Source organism: Salvia hispanica, chromosome 2, assembly GCF_029641045.1.
Source record: "Salvia hispanica isolate PSC_SH4W2 chromosome 2, Shi_PSC_v1, whole genome shotgun sequence".
Taxonomy (NCBI): Eukaryota; Viridiplantae; Streptophyta; class Magnoliopsida; order Lamiales; family Lamiaceae; genus Salvia; species Salvia hispanica.
Genome location: NC_142693.1, coordinates 18,922,857 through 18,940,002, shown reverse-complemented (window position 1 = coordinate 18,940,002; position 17,146 = coordinate 18,922,857). Strand labels below are relative to the sequence as shown.

General features: G+C 35.0%; 4 protein-coding genes across 6 annotated transcripts; all 4 read right to left on the bottom strand.

Moving 5' to 3' along the window:
• Window positions 1-566: 566 nt before the first annotated feature.
• Window positions 567-3,628, bottom strand: LOC125201280 (uncharacterized). 2 transcript variants are annotated; one of them, XM_089065437.1, is made up of 2 exons: window positions 3,508-3,628; window positions 567-2,264 (listed from the first exon to the last, which is right to left on the bottom strand). In XM_089065437.1, exon 2 carries the CDS (start codon window positions 2,246-2,248, stop codon window positions 866-868), a length of 1,383 nt encoding a protein of 460 aa, XP_088921563.1. In that variant the 5' UTR covers window positions 2,249-2,264; window positions 3,508-3,628; the 3' UTR covers window positions 567-865. The 2 variants fall into 2 exon arrangements, with proteins under 2 accessions (XP_088921563.1, XP_047955286.1); XM_048099329.2 differs by lacking the exon at window positions 3,508-3,628 and adding an exon at window positions 2,782-2,999.
• LOC125201288 (uncharacterized) lies at window positions 3,381-5,863 on the bottom strand. Of its 2 annotated transcripts, none has more exons than XM_048099341.2 (2): window positions 5,676-5,863; window positions 3,381-5,211 (listed from the first exon to the last, which is right to left on the bottom strand). In XM_048099341.2, exon 2 carries the CDS (start codon window positions 5,195-5,197, stop codon window positions 3,851-3,853), a length of 1,347 nt encoding a protein of 448 aa, XP_047955298.1. In that variant the 5' UTR covers window positions 5,198-5,211; window positions 5,676-5,863; the 3' UTR covers window positions 3,381-3,850. The 2 variants fall into 2 exon arrangements, with proteins under 2 accessions (XP_047955298.1, XP_047955303.1); XM_048099346.2 differs by having other exon boundaries at window positions 3,381-5,205.
• A 3,922-nt stretch (window positions 5,864-9,785) lies between these two features.
• On the bottom strand, window positions 9,786-11,012 carry LOC125188518 (NAC transcription factor 25-like). The gene is made up of 3 exons (XM_048085423.2): window positions 10,801-11,012; window positions 10,389-10,696; window positions 9,786-10,312 (listed from the first exon to the last, which is right to left on the bottom strand). Exons 1-3 carry the CDS (start codon window positions 10,985-10,987, stop codon window positions 9,968-9,970), a joined length of 840 nt encoding a protein of 279 aa, XP_047941380.2. The 5' UTR covers window positions 10,988-11,012; the 3' UTR covers window positions 9,786-9,967.
• A 4,467-nt stretch (window positions 11,013-15,479) lies between these two features.
• Window positions 15,480-16,655, bottom strand: LOC125188514 (putative 2' cyclic ADP-D-ribose synthase BdTIR). The gene is made up of 2 exons (XM_048085408.1): window positions 16,204-16,655; window positions 15,480-15,564 (listed from the first exon to the last, which is right to left on the bottom strand). The coding sequence occupies exons 1-2, from the start codon at window positions 16,653-16,655 to the stop codon at window positions 15,480-15,482; spliced, it is 537 nt and encodes a 178-aa protein (XP_047941365.1).
• Window positions 16,656-17,146: the final 491 nt, after the last annotated feature.

The window sequence follows — 17,146 nt, the reverse complement described above, 5'->3', positions numbered from 1 at the left end:
TTATAAGGAGAGGATAACTTATACAAAAATTATTAAAAAATTCTAAACATAAGTATATAATAAAGCTTATTTAGTATACTATTCATATTTACTTTTGTAATCATATGCATAAGACCGTATATATATATATATATATGTATATGTGTTTCACAAAATACTACCATGCACCCGTTTCACGTCAATACACATGCACACTTATAACTATTTAATATAAATAATATATATATACATGTAATCACACGTATAGTATATATTGATCAAGTAATAATATAAATATTTAATAATAAGTAAAATTGCGTAAAATGTTAAATGACGCATGTTTTGAGTTGATGTCACACCACGTGCCCCCACCACATGACGCGCCCTTGTCGCGCGGTGACGCCCACTCGCGGTCGTTTTTAACCGTTGTATTTTTAATTTTTCTTAAAAAAACTGGCGTAAATAAAAAATATTCGCACTTCCCCAAAAAATATAGCCATTTTTACTGATTTTTACCTATTTTGCATTTTTACTTAATCCTCCAATTCATTCCAAAATCATGGAGTAATATATAAATACCATATTCATAAATCATAAGAAAAAATTTCACACCAAACAAATGACTAATTATGAATAATCATACATTTTTATATAGAGTTGGACCATACAAATGATTACAGGTGGATGGCCATTTCATTGGCTGCCAAGATTTGGTTAAGTTGCTGGATTTGATGCCCTTCTCTTTGTATTAGAAATCAGGTATAACCTTTTCTTGCTCCATATTTCTCCCTTCTCTCTCCCCCTCTCTTGTTTATATTTGATTTTTATTCATATTTGGAGTTGCTTCCTAGAATTCTCTGTTTGATAGAGAATAGAGGCTCACCTTCTACTGAGACGTCGGCCGCGGCATTGGATTGGGGAATGTTTCGAATCCCCTCACCATCTCATCTAGTGTGTTCTCCACTCGACCCCATCTCTCGCCATTGACCTTATGGTAGTGATCGAACTTTTGGTTGAGTTGTTTGACGTGTTGGTGCATCGCGGCTTCAACATGGTCAATGCGGATCCCTAGGAGATCAACCCTCTCGGCCAACAAGACATCATCATCACCATCGTCATCATAATCATCATGTTGGGGTCTCGGCCTCCTCCTCGTCCTCCTTTGTTCGGAAGGTCCCTCCCCATCGTGAGCATGCTCCTCTTGTGCCGGTTCTGGCATCATGGGCTGTTGGTTAGACCAGAAGTTTGTGTCGGGCCGATAATGTGGATTCAACGGGACATAGACTGGCGTGGCATCCATGATTTCCTGATGAGCTTCGGTGTTCAGCCTCCAATTTTGAGTGAAATGCCACCCGTTAACATACATATAGCTAGGGTTCGGGAGTGGGAAGTAACCTCCCCCTTTCTGGATGAAGAAAACACGATGTCTGTCGTCGACCATGATGAATTCGAGATCTTTCAGCACCTCGAACGAAAGAAACATCTCCCCTTTGTCCTTGCTCAGCTCCCATCTGTCCTTCTCCCTCCTAAACACCAATTCTCCGGTGTGAACTTTACACCGCTCAGCAATGGCCGTGACGATCCCACCACATGCAAGTACGCCAGAGCTCTTCCCGGCCGCCTGCATCTCTAGATGAGAGATAATGAAACTCCCCATGTTGAGGGCCCTCCCGTGTAGAATGTTCCACAGCAGGAACAGCTCAATCGGTGCAACTCTTTTGGTTTTTTCTCGAGCAAATGGGAGGAATGCACACGCCATCTGTAGGTATCTGAGGACAGGATTCCGAATGGAAATAGACTTCGCCCGGGCTTCACAATATGGTGTCTGTTTGCCTTTCGAGAGGAAAGTGATGGCAGTCCAGAATCCATCCATGTCAAACTCATCCGGCCAAGAGACGACTTCCCCTCCACACCCCAGCATGGCGTTAAACTCCTCAACGGACATCTCATGGTCGGTATTTCCCAGACGGAATTTGATCCCGTGGATTTGATGACGTCTTGGATAATCTCCCTTGGTCACCTCTAGAGTACTCAAAAACTCTAATGTTAAGTGCCGGTGTGAGGGCCATTTGCCCTTGAATAACTTTGTCAGACCGCCTACTCGACTGAGCTCCCAGAAGCAGTCACCGAGCCCCAGTGCTTCCAGTGCCTCTTCGTCTGGGTATCGAGATGGTATGACCTTCAAGTCGACGAGTCTTGCCCACTTTTCTTTCCGTTCGCTGTTATCCAAATGAACTTCGTAAAATTCCGGGTCGTTATGGTTCACCATTTATAACACTGTGTACCTGAAAAAAATTCAACATTTAAGAACTAGGCAGTAGGCACAATTAAATTTCCGGATAAATATGTAGATACCCTCAGTGGCTCAATCGCAACTTTATAAATCAATAATGAATTATCCCCCAATCTCAACTTATGCATCAATCATCTAACTAACAACTACGTAAAACATATGAAAAACAAATTTATAGATGAAGGTCTATCTCTAATTTCAACATGAGATTTTAGCCAGTCACACCACACTCAGTTGTATCAATAATTCCTACCAAAAGTTCCTCATTATAAGCATCAATTATGTAGTCAGAACAAATTTCAACACATGGCCTAGATAAATCAAAAGAGAAATCACAAAATTGAGCTCTGACTACCAAGTGTTTGATAAATTGTTTCAACGAAAACAACACTTGGCAAGTAAAATTAACAAAAATTGAAGGGCTCATGCTGAAATGTCAACATGACCAGCAAAACTCAAGATTCAAGCTTGGCCACCAAAAGCAAAGAAAAGATTAAGGAATATCGTACCTTTTGGTGTTTATAGAAGGAAACCCTTTATTTGCTTGAATTAGTTCCTAAATTGGCGAAGGAAATGGAGAATATGGAAGGATTTGTGAATGGAATGTGAAATTAAGGTGAAATGAGAGAAAATGGGTGTGTGAAGTGTGTATAAAGCAGAAAAGAGTAGGAATTTCAATTCGTACCTAAAAAATTCCTGCGGGTCAATTTAATAGGCAAATTGACGGAAAAATCATCTTATTTTGATCAATTTTCGATTAATCTAACAATTTCCAAAAATGTCAATTACTATATTATTATACTAGTAGTAATTGACATTTTTAATTGTTCCATGGTAAAAAAATACTTGCATGCTAATTGTCTTAAATTTATAAAAAATTAAAGACTTCGCTGACAAAGTACTACTCCGAAATTATGAGACAATTCAAAAAAAAATTGTCAAACTCGTAATATAATCGACTATTTTTTTATAATTAGAAGGATTAACTAAAATTGATCAAATTGGATTAATTTTGGTACACACTTTCTTAGTACTAGTGTAGTGCTCACACTCTCTTTCAGTTGGTAATGGTTTGTAAATGCCTTGTGTTTTTAACAATATCAATATATATATAAACTGAGTAAACATTGTTCCATAAGAAAAACAGGCATATGCATAGATAATGTTCTTCCTTCTAAGTTCTAACCTCCCATCACCACAAACGGAATCTCAACATCCCTCAATCGATCACTGACCTGTTCTTCGCAGATTTCTCCACCAAATCCGCTGCCGGCCATCTGGGCTTCACCTTGTCCGAAATCATGCACATGGGCGCCATCAAGATCACGCCTTTGAAGAACTCTGGTCTCTTAAAATGCATCACCAGGCAGACGGACACATTCGCCGTGGACAATACAGATAAAGCCCCGTGGAGGGTCGGATCGATTGACTGCCAAGCTTTGGTGAATAGGGTTAGTCCACTAGGAGATGTGCAGTAGAAGCTGCTGGATTTGATGCCCTTCTCTTTGTAATCTTGCTTGCTAGAATGCTCTGTTTGAAGGAGACTGACCAATAGAAGTGAATTAAGAGACTTGCATTCTACTGAGACGGTGGCGGCAGTGGATTGGGGAGCGTTTGGAATCTCCTCAACATCTCGCCTACTGTGTTCTCCACTCGACCCCATCTCTCGTCATTGACCTTATGATAGTGATCGAACCTCTGGTTGAGTTGTTCCAAGTGTTGGCGCATCGAGGCTTCAACATGGTCAATGCGGGTCCCTAGGTGATCAACCCTCTCGGCCAAGGAGACATCATCAGCGTGTTGAGGTCCCGTCCTCCTCCTCGTCCTCCTTTGTTGGGAAGGTCCCTGATCATCATGAGCATGCTCCTCTTGTGGTGGGGCTTGGTGTGGTAGCAGTACCGGGTCTGGCCGCAGGGGCTGCAGGTTGGACTGGAAGGGTATGCCGGGACGATATTGTGGATTCAACGGCACATGGGCTGGCATGGCTTTCACAATTGCCTTATGAGCGTCAGAGTCCAGCCTCCAATTTTGAGTGATATGCCACCCATGAACATATGTGTAGCTAGGGTTTGGGAGTGGGAAGTGATCTCCCGCTTCCTGGATGAAGAAAAAACGCTGTCTGCTATCGACTGTGATTAATTCAATCTCTTTCAGCACCTCAAACGAAAGAAACATCTCCCCTTTGTCCTTCATCGGCTCCAATCGTTTGGTGTTAATTTTACACAGCTCAGCAATGGCGGTGATGATTCCACCACATGCAAGTGTGCCCGAGGTCTTCCGGGCCTGACTCTGTAGATGAGAGATAATGAAACTCCCCATGTTGAGGGCTCTCCTATTTAGGATGTTCCATAGCAAGAACAGCTCACTCGATGCAACTCCTTTGGTTTGGCTTCGGGCAAATGGGAGGAATGAACATGCCATCTGTAGGTATCTGAGGACGGGATTCCGAATGGAAATAGACTTGGCCCGGCCTTCGGAATATCCCACCCGTTTGCCTTCCCATAGGAATGTGATGGCGGTCCAGAAGCCATCCATGTCAAACTTATCCGGCATAGAGATGACTATCCCTTCACACTCTAACATGTGGTTCAACTCCTCAACAGACATCTCATAATCGACATTTCCTAAACGGAATTTGATCTCTTGGATTCGGGGTATAATACCTACCCTGGTCACCTTTAGAGTACTCAAAAACTCTAATGTTAAGTGCCGATAGGAGGACCATTTGCCCTTGAACATCTTCGTCAGACCACCCATTCGACTGAGCTCCCAGAAGCAGTCACCGAGTCCCAGTGCTTCCAATGCCTCTTCATCTGGGTATCGAGATGGTATGACCTTCAATTGGACGAGTGTATCCCACTTTTCTCTCTGTTCCCGGTTAGCCAAACGAACGCCGAAACATCCCGGGTCGTATTGGTCTGCCATTTTTAACACTGTATCTAGAAAACATCATCATATAAGAACTAGGCACAATTGAATTCCCTCAAACTTGCACATAACATCTTCCAATCTCAACTTAGATACTTATCATCTAACCAACAACTATGCAAAACAAATATATAGATGAAGTTCTATATCTAATTTCCACATGAGATTCAACTGTATCAATAATTCCTACCACAAATTCCTCATTCTAAATCTCCCTCAATTGTGTAGTCGCAGAAAAGTTCAACACATAGCCTAGACGAATCGAAAGAGAAATCCCAAAGTTCACCTCGACAACATTCGCATACCAACTGTTTGATACAATGTATCAATGAAAACAACACTTTATGTGCAATATTGAACAAACAATTGAAGGACTCGTGCTCAAATGTTAACATACATGCAATTTAAACCAACAAAATCTCAAGATTCCAGCTTGACCACCAAAAAAATAAGAAAAGCTTAAAGAAAATCATACCTTTTGGTGTTTAGAGAGGGAACCCCTGTATTTGCTTGAATTTAATCCATAATTAGTGAAAGGAAATGGAGAATCAGTGATTTTGTGTATGAATTTGTGGATGGAATGTTGAATTAAGATGAAATGATATTATGTGTGTTTGCTGGGGTTAAGGGAGAAGAGTGACCAGAGGAAAAGGCGGGAAAATATGTGTATGTGCCCTTACTTGAGGCATTTTTTTATTGGCACCAAATATATGAAATTTATAGTTAATGAATTAAACGAAGATGAGAAAAGAATAAAATACTAAAAGGAAGAATAAAATAGGTGATAATAGATATTTTAGTTTTTGGTAAATAAAAATCACTCCAGTAACTTTAAAAAATTCAAAATAGAATATGACAAAGGGAGTAATTTAACATGCAAAATTGTCAGAAATAAATAATGAAATTTGGTCAATTTTATATACCAATAATTTTTAGAAAAGGCCAGTTGTATTATAAATTACAATTTTCAATTGTTTAATTTTTATAGAAAAGGCCAGTTGTATTATAAATGACAATTTTCAATTATTTAATGATAAAATATGCAAGTGTTATGTGTCTGAATTTATTGACGTGATGTATACATTTATTAAAATAAAAAACTCATTTAAAAAGTGTATTAAATAGCATAAAAAATTTGTGGTATAGTATTATTTTTTTATCTACAACGTGATATATAATTTCTCAAAAATCGAGATTACTGATAATTGCAAAATATATCAAACTCTATATTCCATTCATCCCATAAAAATAAGAGTGAACTACATAAATGATACCTGGTCTTTCACTTTCGCACATTAATGGTACCTGATCTTTATTTTATATCCTTTTTGGTACCTATAAATCACATTTTTGGTACCTGATGCAATTTTGACCCCAAAATGCCCTCTAAACAAATACATATTCCATTTGTATCATTAAGGTTATTTTGGGCATACAAAACTAAGTACCAAAAGTGATATTATAATTTCTTTACTCATTCTTCTCACTCTTTATACTATTATTATTAATCAATATTTAAATTATTATTTTGATATTATAAATTAGTAATAATTAATTTATTTTTTAATATCAATCAAATATACTTAATTATAGTTATATTTATAATTATATTTAATTATTGTAATAATATTATTGTTATAATACTAAAAACTAGTTGTAATAAATAAATAATAATAATATAATTATTTAAATTATGAATCACACAATATTATATAATAATAATAATAATAATAATTATTATTATATTACATTATACTAGTAAATAATCAATATAATCTTAATAAAAATTTAAAATTGTGAATTGTATTCATAATGATATTAAGAGTTGAATATTTTTAGTTAGGTGTTTCAACCATAAAATGAGTATAAAACAATTCAATACAAAATATTTAATTGATTTAAATATTTTAAATAATTAATTTAATTAGGTGTTTTGTTCTTGATTTATATTATGAATGCAATTAGAAATAGTATATAAAACACTAAAAAGAAAGAAGAAAAAAGAAAAAAAGAGGAAACATAAACTAATAAGAAAAAGAAAGAAGAAAGGAAGATAAAATACTAAAAAGAAAGAAGAAAATGAAGAAAAGGAGAAACTAAAGATGAAAAAAAGAAATAAGAAATGAAGAAAAAAATAATCACATGTTTGGTATACTATTTAATGGAAATTTCCAAAAATATCCTTCATAACAAAATAATCACAAGTTTGGTATCTAGGATTATTTTTGTCACCGGATACCAAAAACGATATAAAATAAAGATCAGGTACCATTTGTGCGCGAAAGTGAAAGATTAGATAGTCCCCATTTATGTAGTTCACACTAAAAACAAAGATATTTGGGGCAGGGATTTTAATATATGTTATAGCAGTTGGTTAGGTACGAGATAGAAAAAAATTATTATAGAATGTTAATGGTAATTGGGGCTTATCTCATTTAAGAAATTAGTTGTCAGAAATAGAAGTTAATAATTTTTATGAGACGGATTACATCTTTATTTATATATGATGAAATGATTATAATAGTAAGGCCTCTGTATCCCTTTTATTGGGCCGAGCATAATAGTAAGGCCCAAAATATCTAAAACAATGTAACCTGCCGAATTAAAAAAACAGGAAAAATATAATGTTTTTTTAAATATCTCATAGTACTAATAATAAATATATAAGTATAATATTATAATCTATCATACTATAACTAAAATTGGGAAATAGAAGAACACACCATGAACATTCTATCTAGACAATGTTTTATCTATAGTATTATCAAAACCTGTTTACTAGGGGTGTTCGATTATATGATTAAATATGTATCATGTTTGGTTTATAAGATTGAATCCCACGACTTAATGTTAGATGGATAGTCTCATGATAATTAGTCATAGTCTCCCCCCTTCAACTAAAATAATCCCACAACTTAATCATATATGAATAGTCTCATAATATTAGTCATGGCAACCGAACGCCACTTGTGCATACTAAAATGTGGATATTGCGATATATTAATATCATATCTTATTCACAAATCAAAACTTTTGATAAACAAAGGGTTCAAATCAAACTAGTATTAAAATACTACATGTGATTTTAAATGCCCCCTCAAAATAAAATATACTCCATTATTATATCTAAGCAAATGGAGTATAACAATGATACACATCAAATCGTGTTCTACGAATCAAGTGGTGATATATATCGCAGTATTATGTTTCGAATCTAATATGGTTATTTTGTAAGATTATTTAAATAAAAGCAAATCAATTGTATTCAAACTAGTATAAAATTCAGCCCATTTAAATTGGGTCAACTCTAGCACCATTTCGATTTACGTATACGCGTCAAATACTTTACTAAAGGAATGGGCAACGTCACTCTTTACCCACAAACGCCACACAATTGGGATAAAATGTAGTTCAATTAGAATAATTTTTGACTAATTATGACAAAATTTAATTAACTTTTCCATTTAAGTCTAGAGTAATGGCACTAATCCAATTAACTCACGTTTCTCTTTTTCTTTGTTCACACGTGTGGGTATATGTACAAGTCGTTGTAACCCAAAATACACACACTTGCGATGAATACAAAAAACTATTTGGGTGGATTCGACACATTGATTGATTGTCACTCTTGATGGTTTATTAGTAACATTGACAAATATCACTCAAATTTGATGCCTTCAATTTGCAATTAAAGTGACAACACTAAATCTCACGGATGATCTTTTCATAAGAAAACAATTTCATTACGCACGAATTCACAAATAAGACTTCCACTCAACGTTCCATCACAAGTAATTTAACATGCATGTAAAAAATGTGCTTGAAGAAATTGGCGTTTAGTGGCAAAGCCAAGATTTTGGCGACGGGTCTAGTGTTAATCGTTGTATGCTATTTTTTTATGTCAACATCTTCCGAAGTATATGCAACATTGACGATAGAATTTCAATAGGGTTCAGTGTTCACAATTATGGGCTATATTTCATTGCCAACATCGTTGAAATCAGATGCGACATTAGCAACAGAAGATGCAGGAGAGCTGGGTAATGAAAGAAATCTCACGAAACATAAAAGAAATAATTGAAGCAAATGAGACTCGAAACAAAATCATTAATACTAGCATCCAAATATTTATGTTAATATATAGATATAAGTTGAAATCGCTTGAGGGCATGGTCCCTCTGGTCGATGTAGCTTCGCCCTTGTTAGTGTTACTTATTTACTGTCTCTCGTCTCATTCCAAGTGACACATTTCACTCTAAATAACACATTTGTAGAATTATAGATACAGAAACATCACATTCTCTACTTTTTATCCTCTCTCTTTTATCTCTCTATCTTCCTCACAAAATAACACATCATAAAACCTCATGCCGGATTAGAAATGTTCCACTTAGAGCGAGACAAAGGAAGTAGATGCTATAATATAAACATGAAAAATAAAATAAACAAATATCTCATATTTTGGTAATTAAAATAACTAAAATCATTTTACTAGTCTTGTAGGAGCTATCACACTTATCACCAATTAGTTATAAATTGGACTTATTTCATAATATCAATTACTATTAATTAGTCCAATCCGATCAGAAACAAAAAGGTTCAATTATCACTAAATAACCCCTTACAAATAAATTTCAAAAATAACAAAAAGATAAATTAACCAATACACCCACAATAAAATAATTAAAAGAGTATAAAATATTTTACATACCCCAAAAATGCTCATATACATAAATGAACTAACGTTACCGGTAATAACCACATTGTTCACTGAAACCGCGAAGAAGGGAGTTGGAACGATTGCTGCACATCTTCATCATCATCAACAACACCTGCTGAATTTACCAGAGAATTGTGGTGGAATATTGTTTGGGGGTATTGCTGATTCAGCATCGAGATGTAAGAGGCATTTCCATGATCATTTGAGCTGCTGCTAGGGTTCATGCCGTCGTGCCACTCCTTAGCCGGAAACATCATCGGATTTCCATGGAAGAAATTGGAATAATCAGGGGGCTTCTCCGCCACTTGAATCGGTGGATGCAGCAGCACCTCCGCGGCCGCGGAAGCCGGGCTGTTTTTCTTAAAAATCCGGCATAAAACCCAATCGTCGAGCTACATGTTGAATGAATTCATACGATCAGTGATTTAATTTCAATTAATTGAATGAGTAATTGAGGATTAAACGTACTCGCGAGGATGATTTTTTGGGGAGATTGATTCCGGCGGGTTTGCTGGCGGAGGATTGATCGCCGACGAGGCGGTATTCATGCATGATCCAATTGCTTTTCACGCCTCTCGGCGGCTTTCCGCCGTAGAAAACTAAGCCTTTCTTCACTCCGATCTTCTGCGTTCCGTTATTCGTGAGGATCGGCTTGTCAGTGCCGGTGGCTTTCCAGTATCCCGACGTCGCCGCGCGGTTCGGCCGCTCGCCGTTGGGGTACTTTCTCTCTCTAGGGCTGAAGAAGTACCATTCCTGCTCGCCGAAGCTCGCCTTACCTAAATCATCATCGATTATCAAATTCAGGAGTGATTCAATTTGAATTTGAATTTGTTAAAATTGAATTCGAAATCGGTGATTGGATGAACGAAATTGAAATTACTTGGAAGCTCCCATGGATCGAATTTGTAGAGATCGACCTCGGCGATGATCGGCACCGGGAGAGGGACCGCGGCGGCTTTCTTCTTCAGATAGTGAACCAGGAGCTCCTCGTCGGTCGGATGGAATCGGAAACCAGGCGGTAGCTGCAGCTGGTGGCCGCCGCCGCTGAAAGTGGTGGCGCCCTCCATCGATCGGATTTTCCGGGAGAGAAATGAAATAAATTTTAAATGAAAAATGGTTTCGGGTATTTATTTACCCGGAGGGAATCTGGCAGCGGGATCGAGTGGAGCTCAGGTGCATGCAATTAGTGATGTTGCGCCACTGGCGTGGCGACACGTGGGGAGATTACTCGCGGGACCACGATAAACGCGTTTACAGCCCTCGCCATATCTTCTTTAGTTCGGAGATTGGCGGTGTGGGGCCCGTTGAATTCTTAAGAGGAAAATTCTGTGGACAATATTTTTATTTATATTTATTTTTGTTTGTTAGAGAGAGAGAGAGAGGTGCGGTGGCGGAGGTATTGGCAGCGCCGCAAAACTGCGGCGGTGGAAAAGTTGTGGCGGTTTCATGTCAACGTCAATGAAAATAATGTGATTGAGCATTAATTAAATTGCTGTCTCCACTAATTATTCCTCAAAATTATTATGCATATTATCTATATAAGAATATTACAAAAAATAAATATATTAATTTTTATTTCTCCATCCACTTAACTGCCACTAAACAAAGTCTCTATTACTAAAAGTATTGCTTTTATTGGAATTAGTAACAAATAATTACGGATAAAGGAAGTATTGCTTTTAATTATACCACTACTATTAGTTACAATTGTTCTATTTTTGGATGTCTATAGGAATTAATTATTTTATATTTTTATTAAAATCTTTATCATTTATTGTAAAGAGTATTGATAATCGATAAATGCAGAACAAGAAGAATAGATTTTACACTCCTATCATCTTTGAAAATTAATGAAACTTGGAAAATAATTTATGGGAACTTGATAGGTCATGTCAAGCTAATACCAAAAAATTAATGTTTACGTTATTTATTTTTACAAATAATTAACATAATTCTGTTTTTTATAACTTCAAGGAAATAAATAAAAGATAGTAACCGTATTTCGAAACTTATGTAGTAAGTAATATACAAAATTAATGACATTAATGGAAAAGATTAACTTATTAAAATTAAACTAAAAATTCAAATAAAAGTTATATTACTAATTAGAGTAAATGTGAGTTGGGAGTATAATAATGCTCCCGTGAAGTGTGAAATGTATTTTAATAATCATAGTATAAGCGAAGCCATCAACATCCGATATCAATGATATATAGCCAATGATAATTACCCATTAAGAAAAAGAGGTACATATCTACCCAATAAAATACCTTATACGGAGTATATAATATTGTGATCAGTTTCTAAGAAATTGGTAATATCAATGGTGTGGTAATCTATAAAGAAATAATTAAGAATAAAAAAAGCGGTTACTATTGTTCAACCATTAAAAAAATCATGCTTTCTTCAACTGATTAAAATATTTTTTTTGTAAAGTTAGAGTAAAAAAAATCTTTGTTATTACTGAATGCATATGTGATGCTATACTTTCATTGATGCTATTACGGAATAAAAGTAAGCAATAACTCTAAAGAGTCGAGATAAAGTTACTGTATAGTAACATCAACGATAATTCAAAACTTGTATAGTCAGATACAGTGAAAAAAGTCATTGTTATTATCGAATACATATGTGATGCAGCGTTCATTAATGCTAATTGATGACAACTGCGGAATAAAAGTAAACAATAAATTTAAAGAGTTGAGTAAAGTTGTTGTATATTAACGTCAACGATAATTCAGAACTTGTATAGTCACATATAGTGCAAAAGTCATTGTTATTATCGAATACATATGTGATGCAAAGTTCATTGATGCTAATTGATGGCAACTGAGGAATAAAAGTGAACAACAACTCTAAAGATTTGAGGTAAAGTTGTTGTATAGTAACGTCTAACGATAATTCAAAACTTGTAAAGTCAGATACAGTGAAAAAAGTCATTGTTATTATCGAATACATATGTGATGCAACGTTCATTAATGCTAATTGATGGCAACTGAGGAATAAAAATAAACAACAAATCTAATGTTGAGGTAAAGTTGTTGTATATTAACGTCAACGATAATTCATAACTTGTATAGTTAGATACAGTGAAAAAAGTCATTGTTATTATCGAATACATATATATGATGCAACGTTCATTAATGCTAATTGATGGCAACCGTGGAATAAAGGTAAACAACAAATCTAAAGAGTTGAGGTAAAGTTGTTGTATAGTAACGTCAACGATAATTCAGAACTTGTAAAGTCAGATACAGTGAAAAAAGTTATTGTTATTATCGAATACATATGTGATGCAACATTTATTGATGCTAATTGATGGCAGCTGTGGAATAAAAGTAAACATCAACTCTAAAGAGTTGAGCTAAAATTGTTGTATAGTAACGTCAACAATAATTCAAAACTTGTAAAGTCAGATACATTGAAAAAAATCATTGTTATTATCGAATACATATGTGATGCAACGCTCATTGATGCTAATTGATGGCAGCTGAGGAATAAAAGTTAGCAACAACTCAAAAGAGTTGAGATAAAGTTATTTTATAGTAACGTCAACGATAATTCCAAAAGTCGAATTTAATGTAGTTTTCCAGACTTCATAGTAGCCAAATGGGACAGGCCGACTCCTCAGGACCCCACCTGAATAGCCCATTGTATATATATAGTTGCAAATTAACATATTTGGTTAGCTTTTAAAATAGTTTATATCAATGAAATATTTATATGTGGTGAGATAAATAGTGGTAGCATTAGCCAAACAAATTGACGCTATGTAGCTTTCGCATATGGGATTGTTTGTCCTGATTTAGAATTGTGGTGAAGGAATCTATGCCCTAAAAATGATATATTCCAACATTTTCCTAATTTTTGGCTCTAACAAATCGCTCTTTTTAAGTCAAAACTACATCTGCCATTTGCCTTCTAATTCACAATTAAATCCTAATGTTTTCAATTGCCAGATCACACAAATTTTTCAATTAAACGTCTAGTTACATATACAGCAATATATTCATAATATTATTGTAAGGAAATTGATGACAAATTAACACAATAGAAATCAATGAATGCTGTAAAAAAAAATCAACAGGTTTGATTAGGTGTAAGGAGAGTGCAGTAACAAATTGAAATTAAAAATTCAGTTTATTTAAAATTATTATCCCACAAATATAGATAATTTGCTAAGTTTGATTAAATTGTGGTTAGTTTTACTCCTTTCAAAATTTTAATAACAAATCATGAAGTTTCAAAAATTATCAATTGTGTATAGATGATTTTTTTTTTTGGGCGAATCCGGTGATAAACAAGTACATGTTTAAATTTGGTGACGATGGTGAATATTGACGTAAATGTGGATCCGTGTGACGACATGGGCAACTAAATGATGTCATTTTAAGGCAAAGAAACTTAAAATATAAAAGATAAAATAAAACAAATTTGGTCAAACGGGATAGTTGAGAAATTTTGTTATTTGCCATTCACAAAAAAAATTGATTGTGTGTGAAAAATGAGGAAAAACAAAAGAGGAATTCAAAGATGGAGAAATTTGTTTTCGTGCTTGTTCATGGTAAATTTGTTATCAAATACTTGAAATTTACATAATAAATAAATTTTGGGCCGATTATTATACGTAATAGCTAAAATAGAATTTTATGGGCCACGGCCTGAAACAAATGGGCAATAAATAAACGACTTATTCAGTTGCATCGGCCATGCATTTATATGGAGTACTATTACTTTGGTTTCATTTGTATATTAATTAATTTCCTTTTGCAGTATTCTACTTTTTATGTTACATTTATCGAGATTCATCTTAATATTAACTATTTTTTAATAATATCGTTATATAAATAAATTTTATTACGAATATAGTAATACCATAATACTCCATATTATAATTAACTATTTACTTAAAAACTTATATTAATGGAGAAACATATGAACCTCTTATTTACTAAACCTTACTTTACAGTATTAACTATTAAAGAATTTAATAAATGTATTATCACCAAAATCCATATTTGTGCAATTTGCAACTCCTTCATTTATCCTTTCTCGCATTTCTACAATATGTGAAATTACAAAATTAATGAAATTTTCAATTGATGAATCATTTAACAATTATAAAAATGTGTTATTTTGGAGTATACTCCCTTCGGCAACTAATAAATGTCTCATATTTGACCGGCTCGAATTTTAAGAAATTGTTTGATTTTGTGAAAGAAAGTGTATAAAAAAGGTTAGTAGAATGTAAGTCCTATTTTTATATATTGATTTTATAATAAACGTATCAATAGAATGAATTAGAAGAATGTGAGATCCATGCCATTTACCAAAAATTAGTAAAAATAAAATGAGATATTTAATGACGGACAGACAAAAAGAAAAAATGAGACATTTAATGACTAAAGAAAAAGGTCGCATCACTCATCCGAATCAAACTCTTTAAAAAGGAAAAGAAGGATTATTTGCTCCGGGCAAGGAATTAAATTAGAGAACAGTACAAGTTATTAATTTAGCAGCAGCATTAATCTTATTTCCAAAATGTGTAAAATTAATTAATTAATTTAATCTATTTATTTCATCCACTTCGATCAAGTTCTTGATCACCACATCCGTAGCATTAGCAAGAAATTCTGACCAGTCCCTGCATGCACAAACACAACATTATTAATCACTCAAAGCTATTACTATAACAAATATAGGAAAAATTATGTCAATTAACTAAATTCACTTACAATTCATCAATTCTAAATTCGAATTTGTTCGTTTCCAAACCCTAACTAAATTGACACGACTGTAACACCAAATTGGTAGAGATGAGAGAAGATTGAGAGTAGAAGAAAATGTTAAAACATAACTATTGTAATAACGCACCACAACAAACCCTAAGGACACAAAATTGGAGATGCAATTATTTGCGTTAAACTTTTTACGAAAAATTGCTAAAATTTAATGTAAAAAGAAAAACGCTTTTGGAACGCTTTCATTTGCATCCCTTATTTTTGTCCGAAAGCCAGGAATAACGATATCTTATGAAATCGCGAGTGATGCATTTAGAAACAAAAATTAACATCCTTAATTGAATAAAAAAGTACATATAATGACATAATATAAGAAAGGGATAATAGCCATTTATATCACGAAGTCTGGTCAAAATTGTCGTCTGTCCCACGAACTTCAAAATTGGAATATTAATTCAGTTATTCTCAATTGTCTCATCCATGCACGAATTGATCGATATTTTTTTCTTGCGTCCGTCCCTATATCGGAACAATGCACTTACCCTCTTAAGGTGTCAAACGTCAATCCCACGGTGTACTTGGCCTCCTCGAGGGCGGCGCGGAACCTGACGATATCCTCGGGCGGGCAGGACCCGTCGTCCCGCACCCTCAGCTCTGACGGCTTTACGTCGCAGAACACGGGGACCACCCTCTTCCCGAGCTCGGCCATGAGGCTGAGCTCGTGGAGGCAGAAGTACGAGTCGCAGTACATCGGCGAGAAGACCGCGATCCCGACCCTGCATTCCCTGATCGCCATGTCGATCTTGTCGAAAAGGCGGTCCCCGGCCTTCAGGCTCCGGCAGTCCAGGAACGGCCGGAGCCCCAGGCAGCGGAGGCGGTGGTGCAGCAGCCCGGCCACGTGCCTCTTCGTGTCCACGCCACGGTGGTTGATGAACACGTCGCACGGCAGGGCCGCCCGCCGGAGGAACGCGGCGGCGGAGGATGGGCGTTGCATGGTGAAAATGAGACAAATTGAATTGGGGGTTTTTGTGTGTTTAATTTGTAGTTTAGAATAATGTTGAAATTAATAAATGCAGGGTGTTATTTATATATAGGGGTGACATAAATTGATTTGTATTGGAAGTTTGATTTTTTGAACGTGGGAAAATTGGAGTGTTTGAAAAATATGTAGTGGAGGAAAAAAAGAGTAAAAGGGTTGAATGAATTGAATCTATTAGGGTGTGTTAATTCCTACTCTTTAATCCTTCAAAGACGCTTGTTCCATATTTTATATGAATTTCATATTAGGGGAAACATTTGATTAGATTGTTTTATTTTATCATTAATTAGCTTATAGAATAATTTGTTAAAGGCCAAAGGGTTTGGTTACTATAAGTTACGTTGTTCCTAAAATATAAAACCCTAGCTAGATACACAGAGCAAATTGATATGTTGGTATGAACATTGAGTACATTTTATATGTGATGTTACCGTTTTAGGCTATAC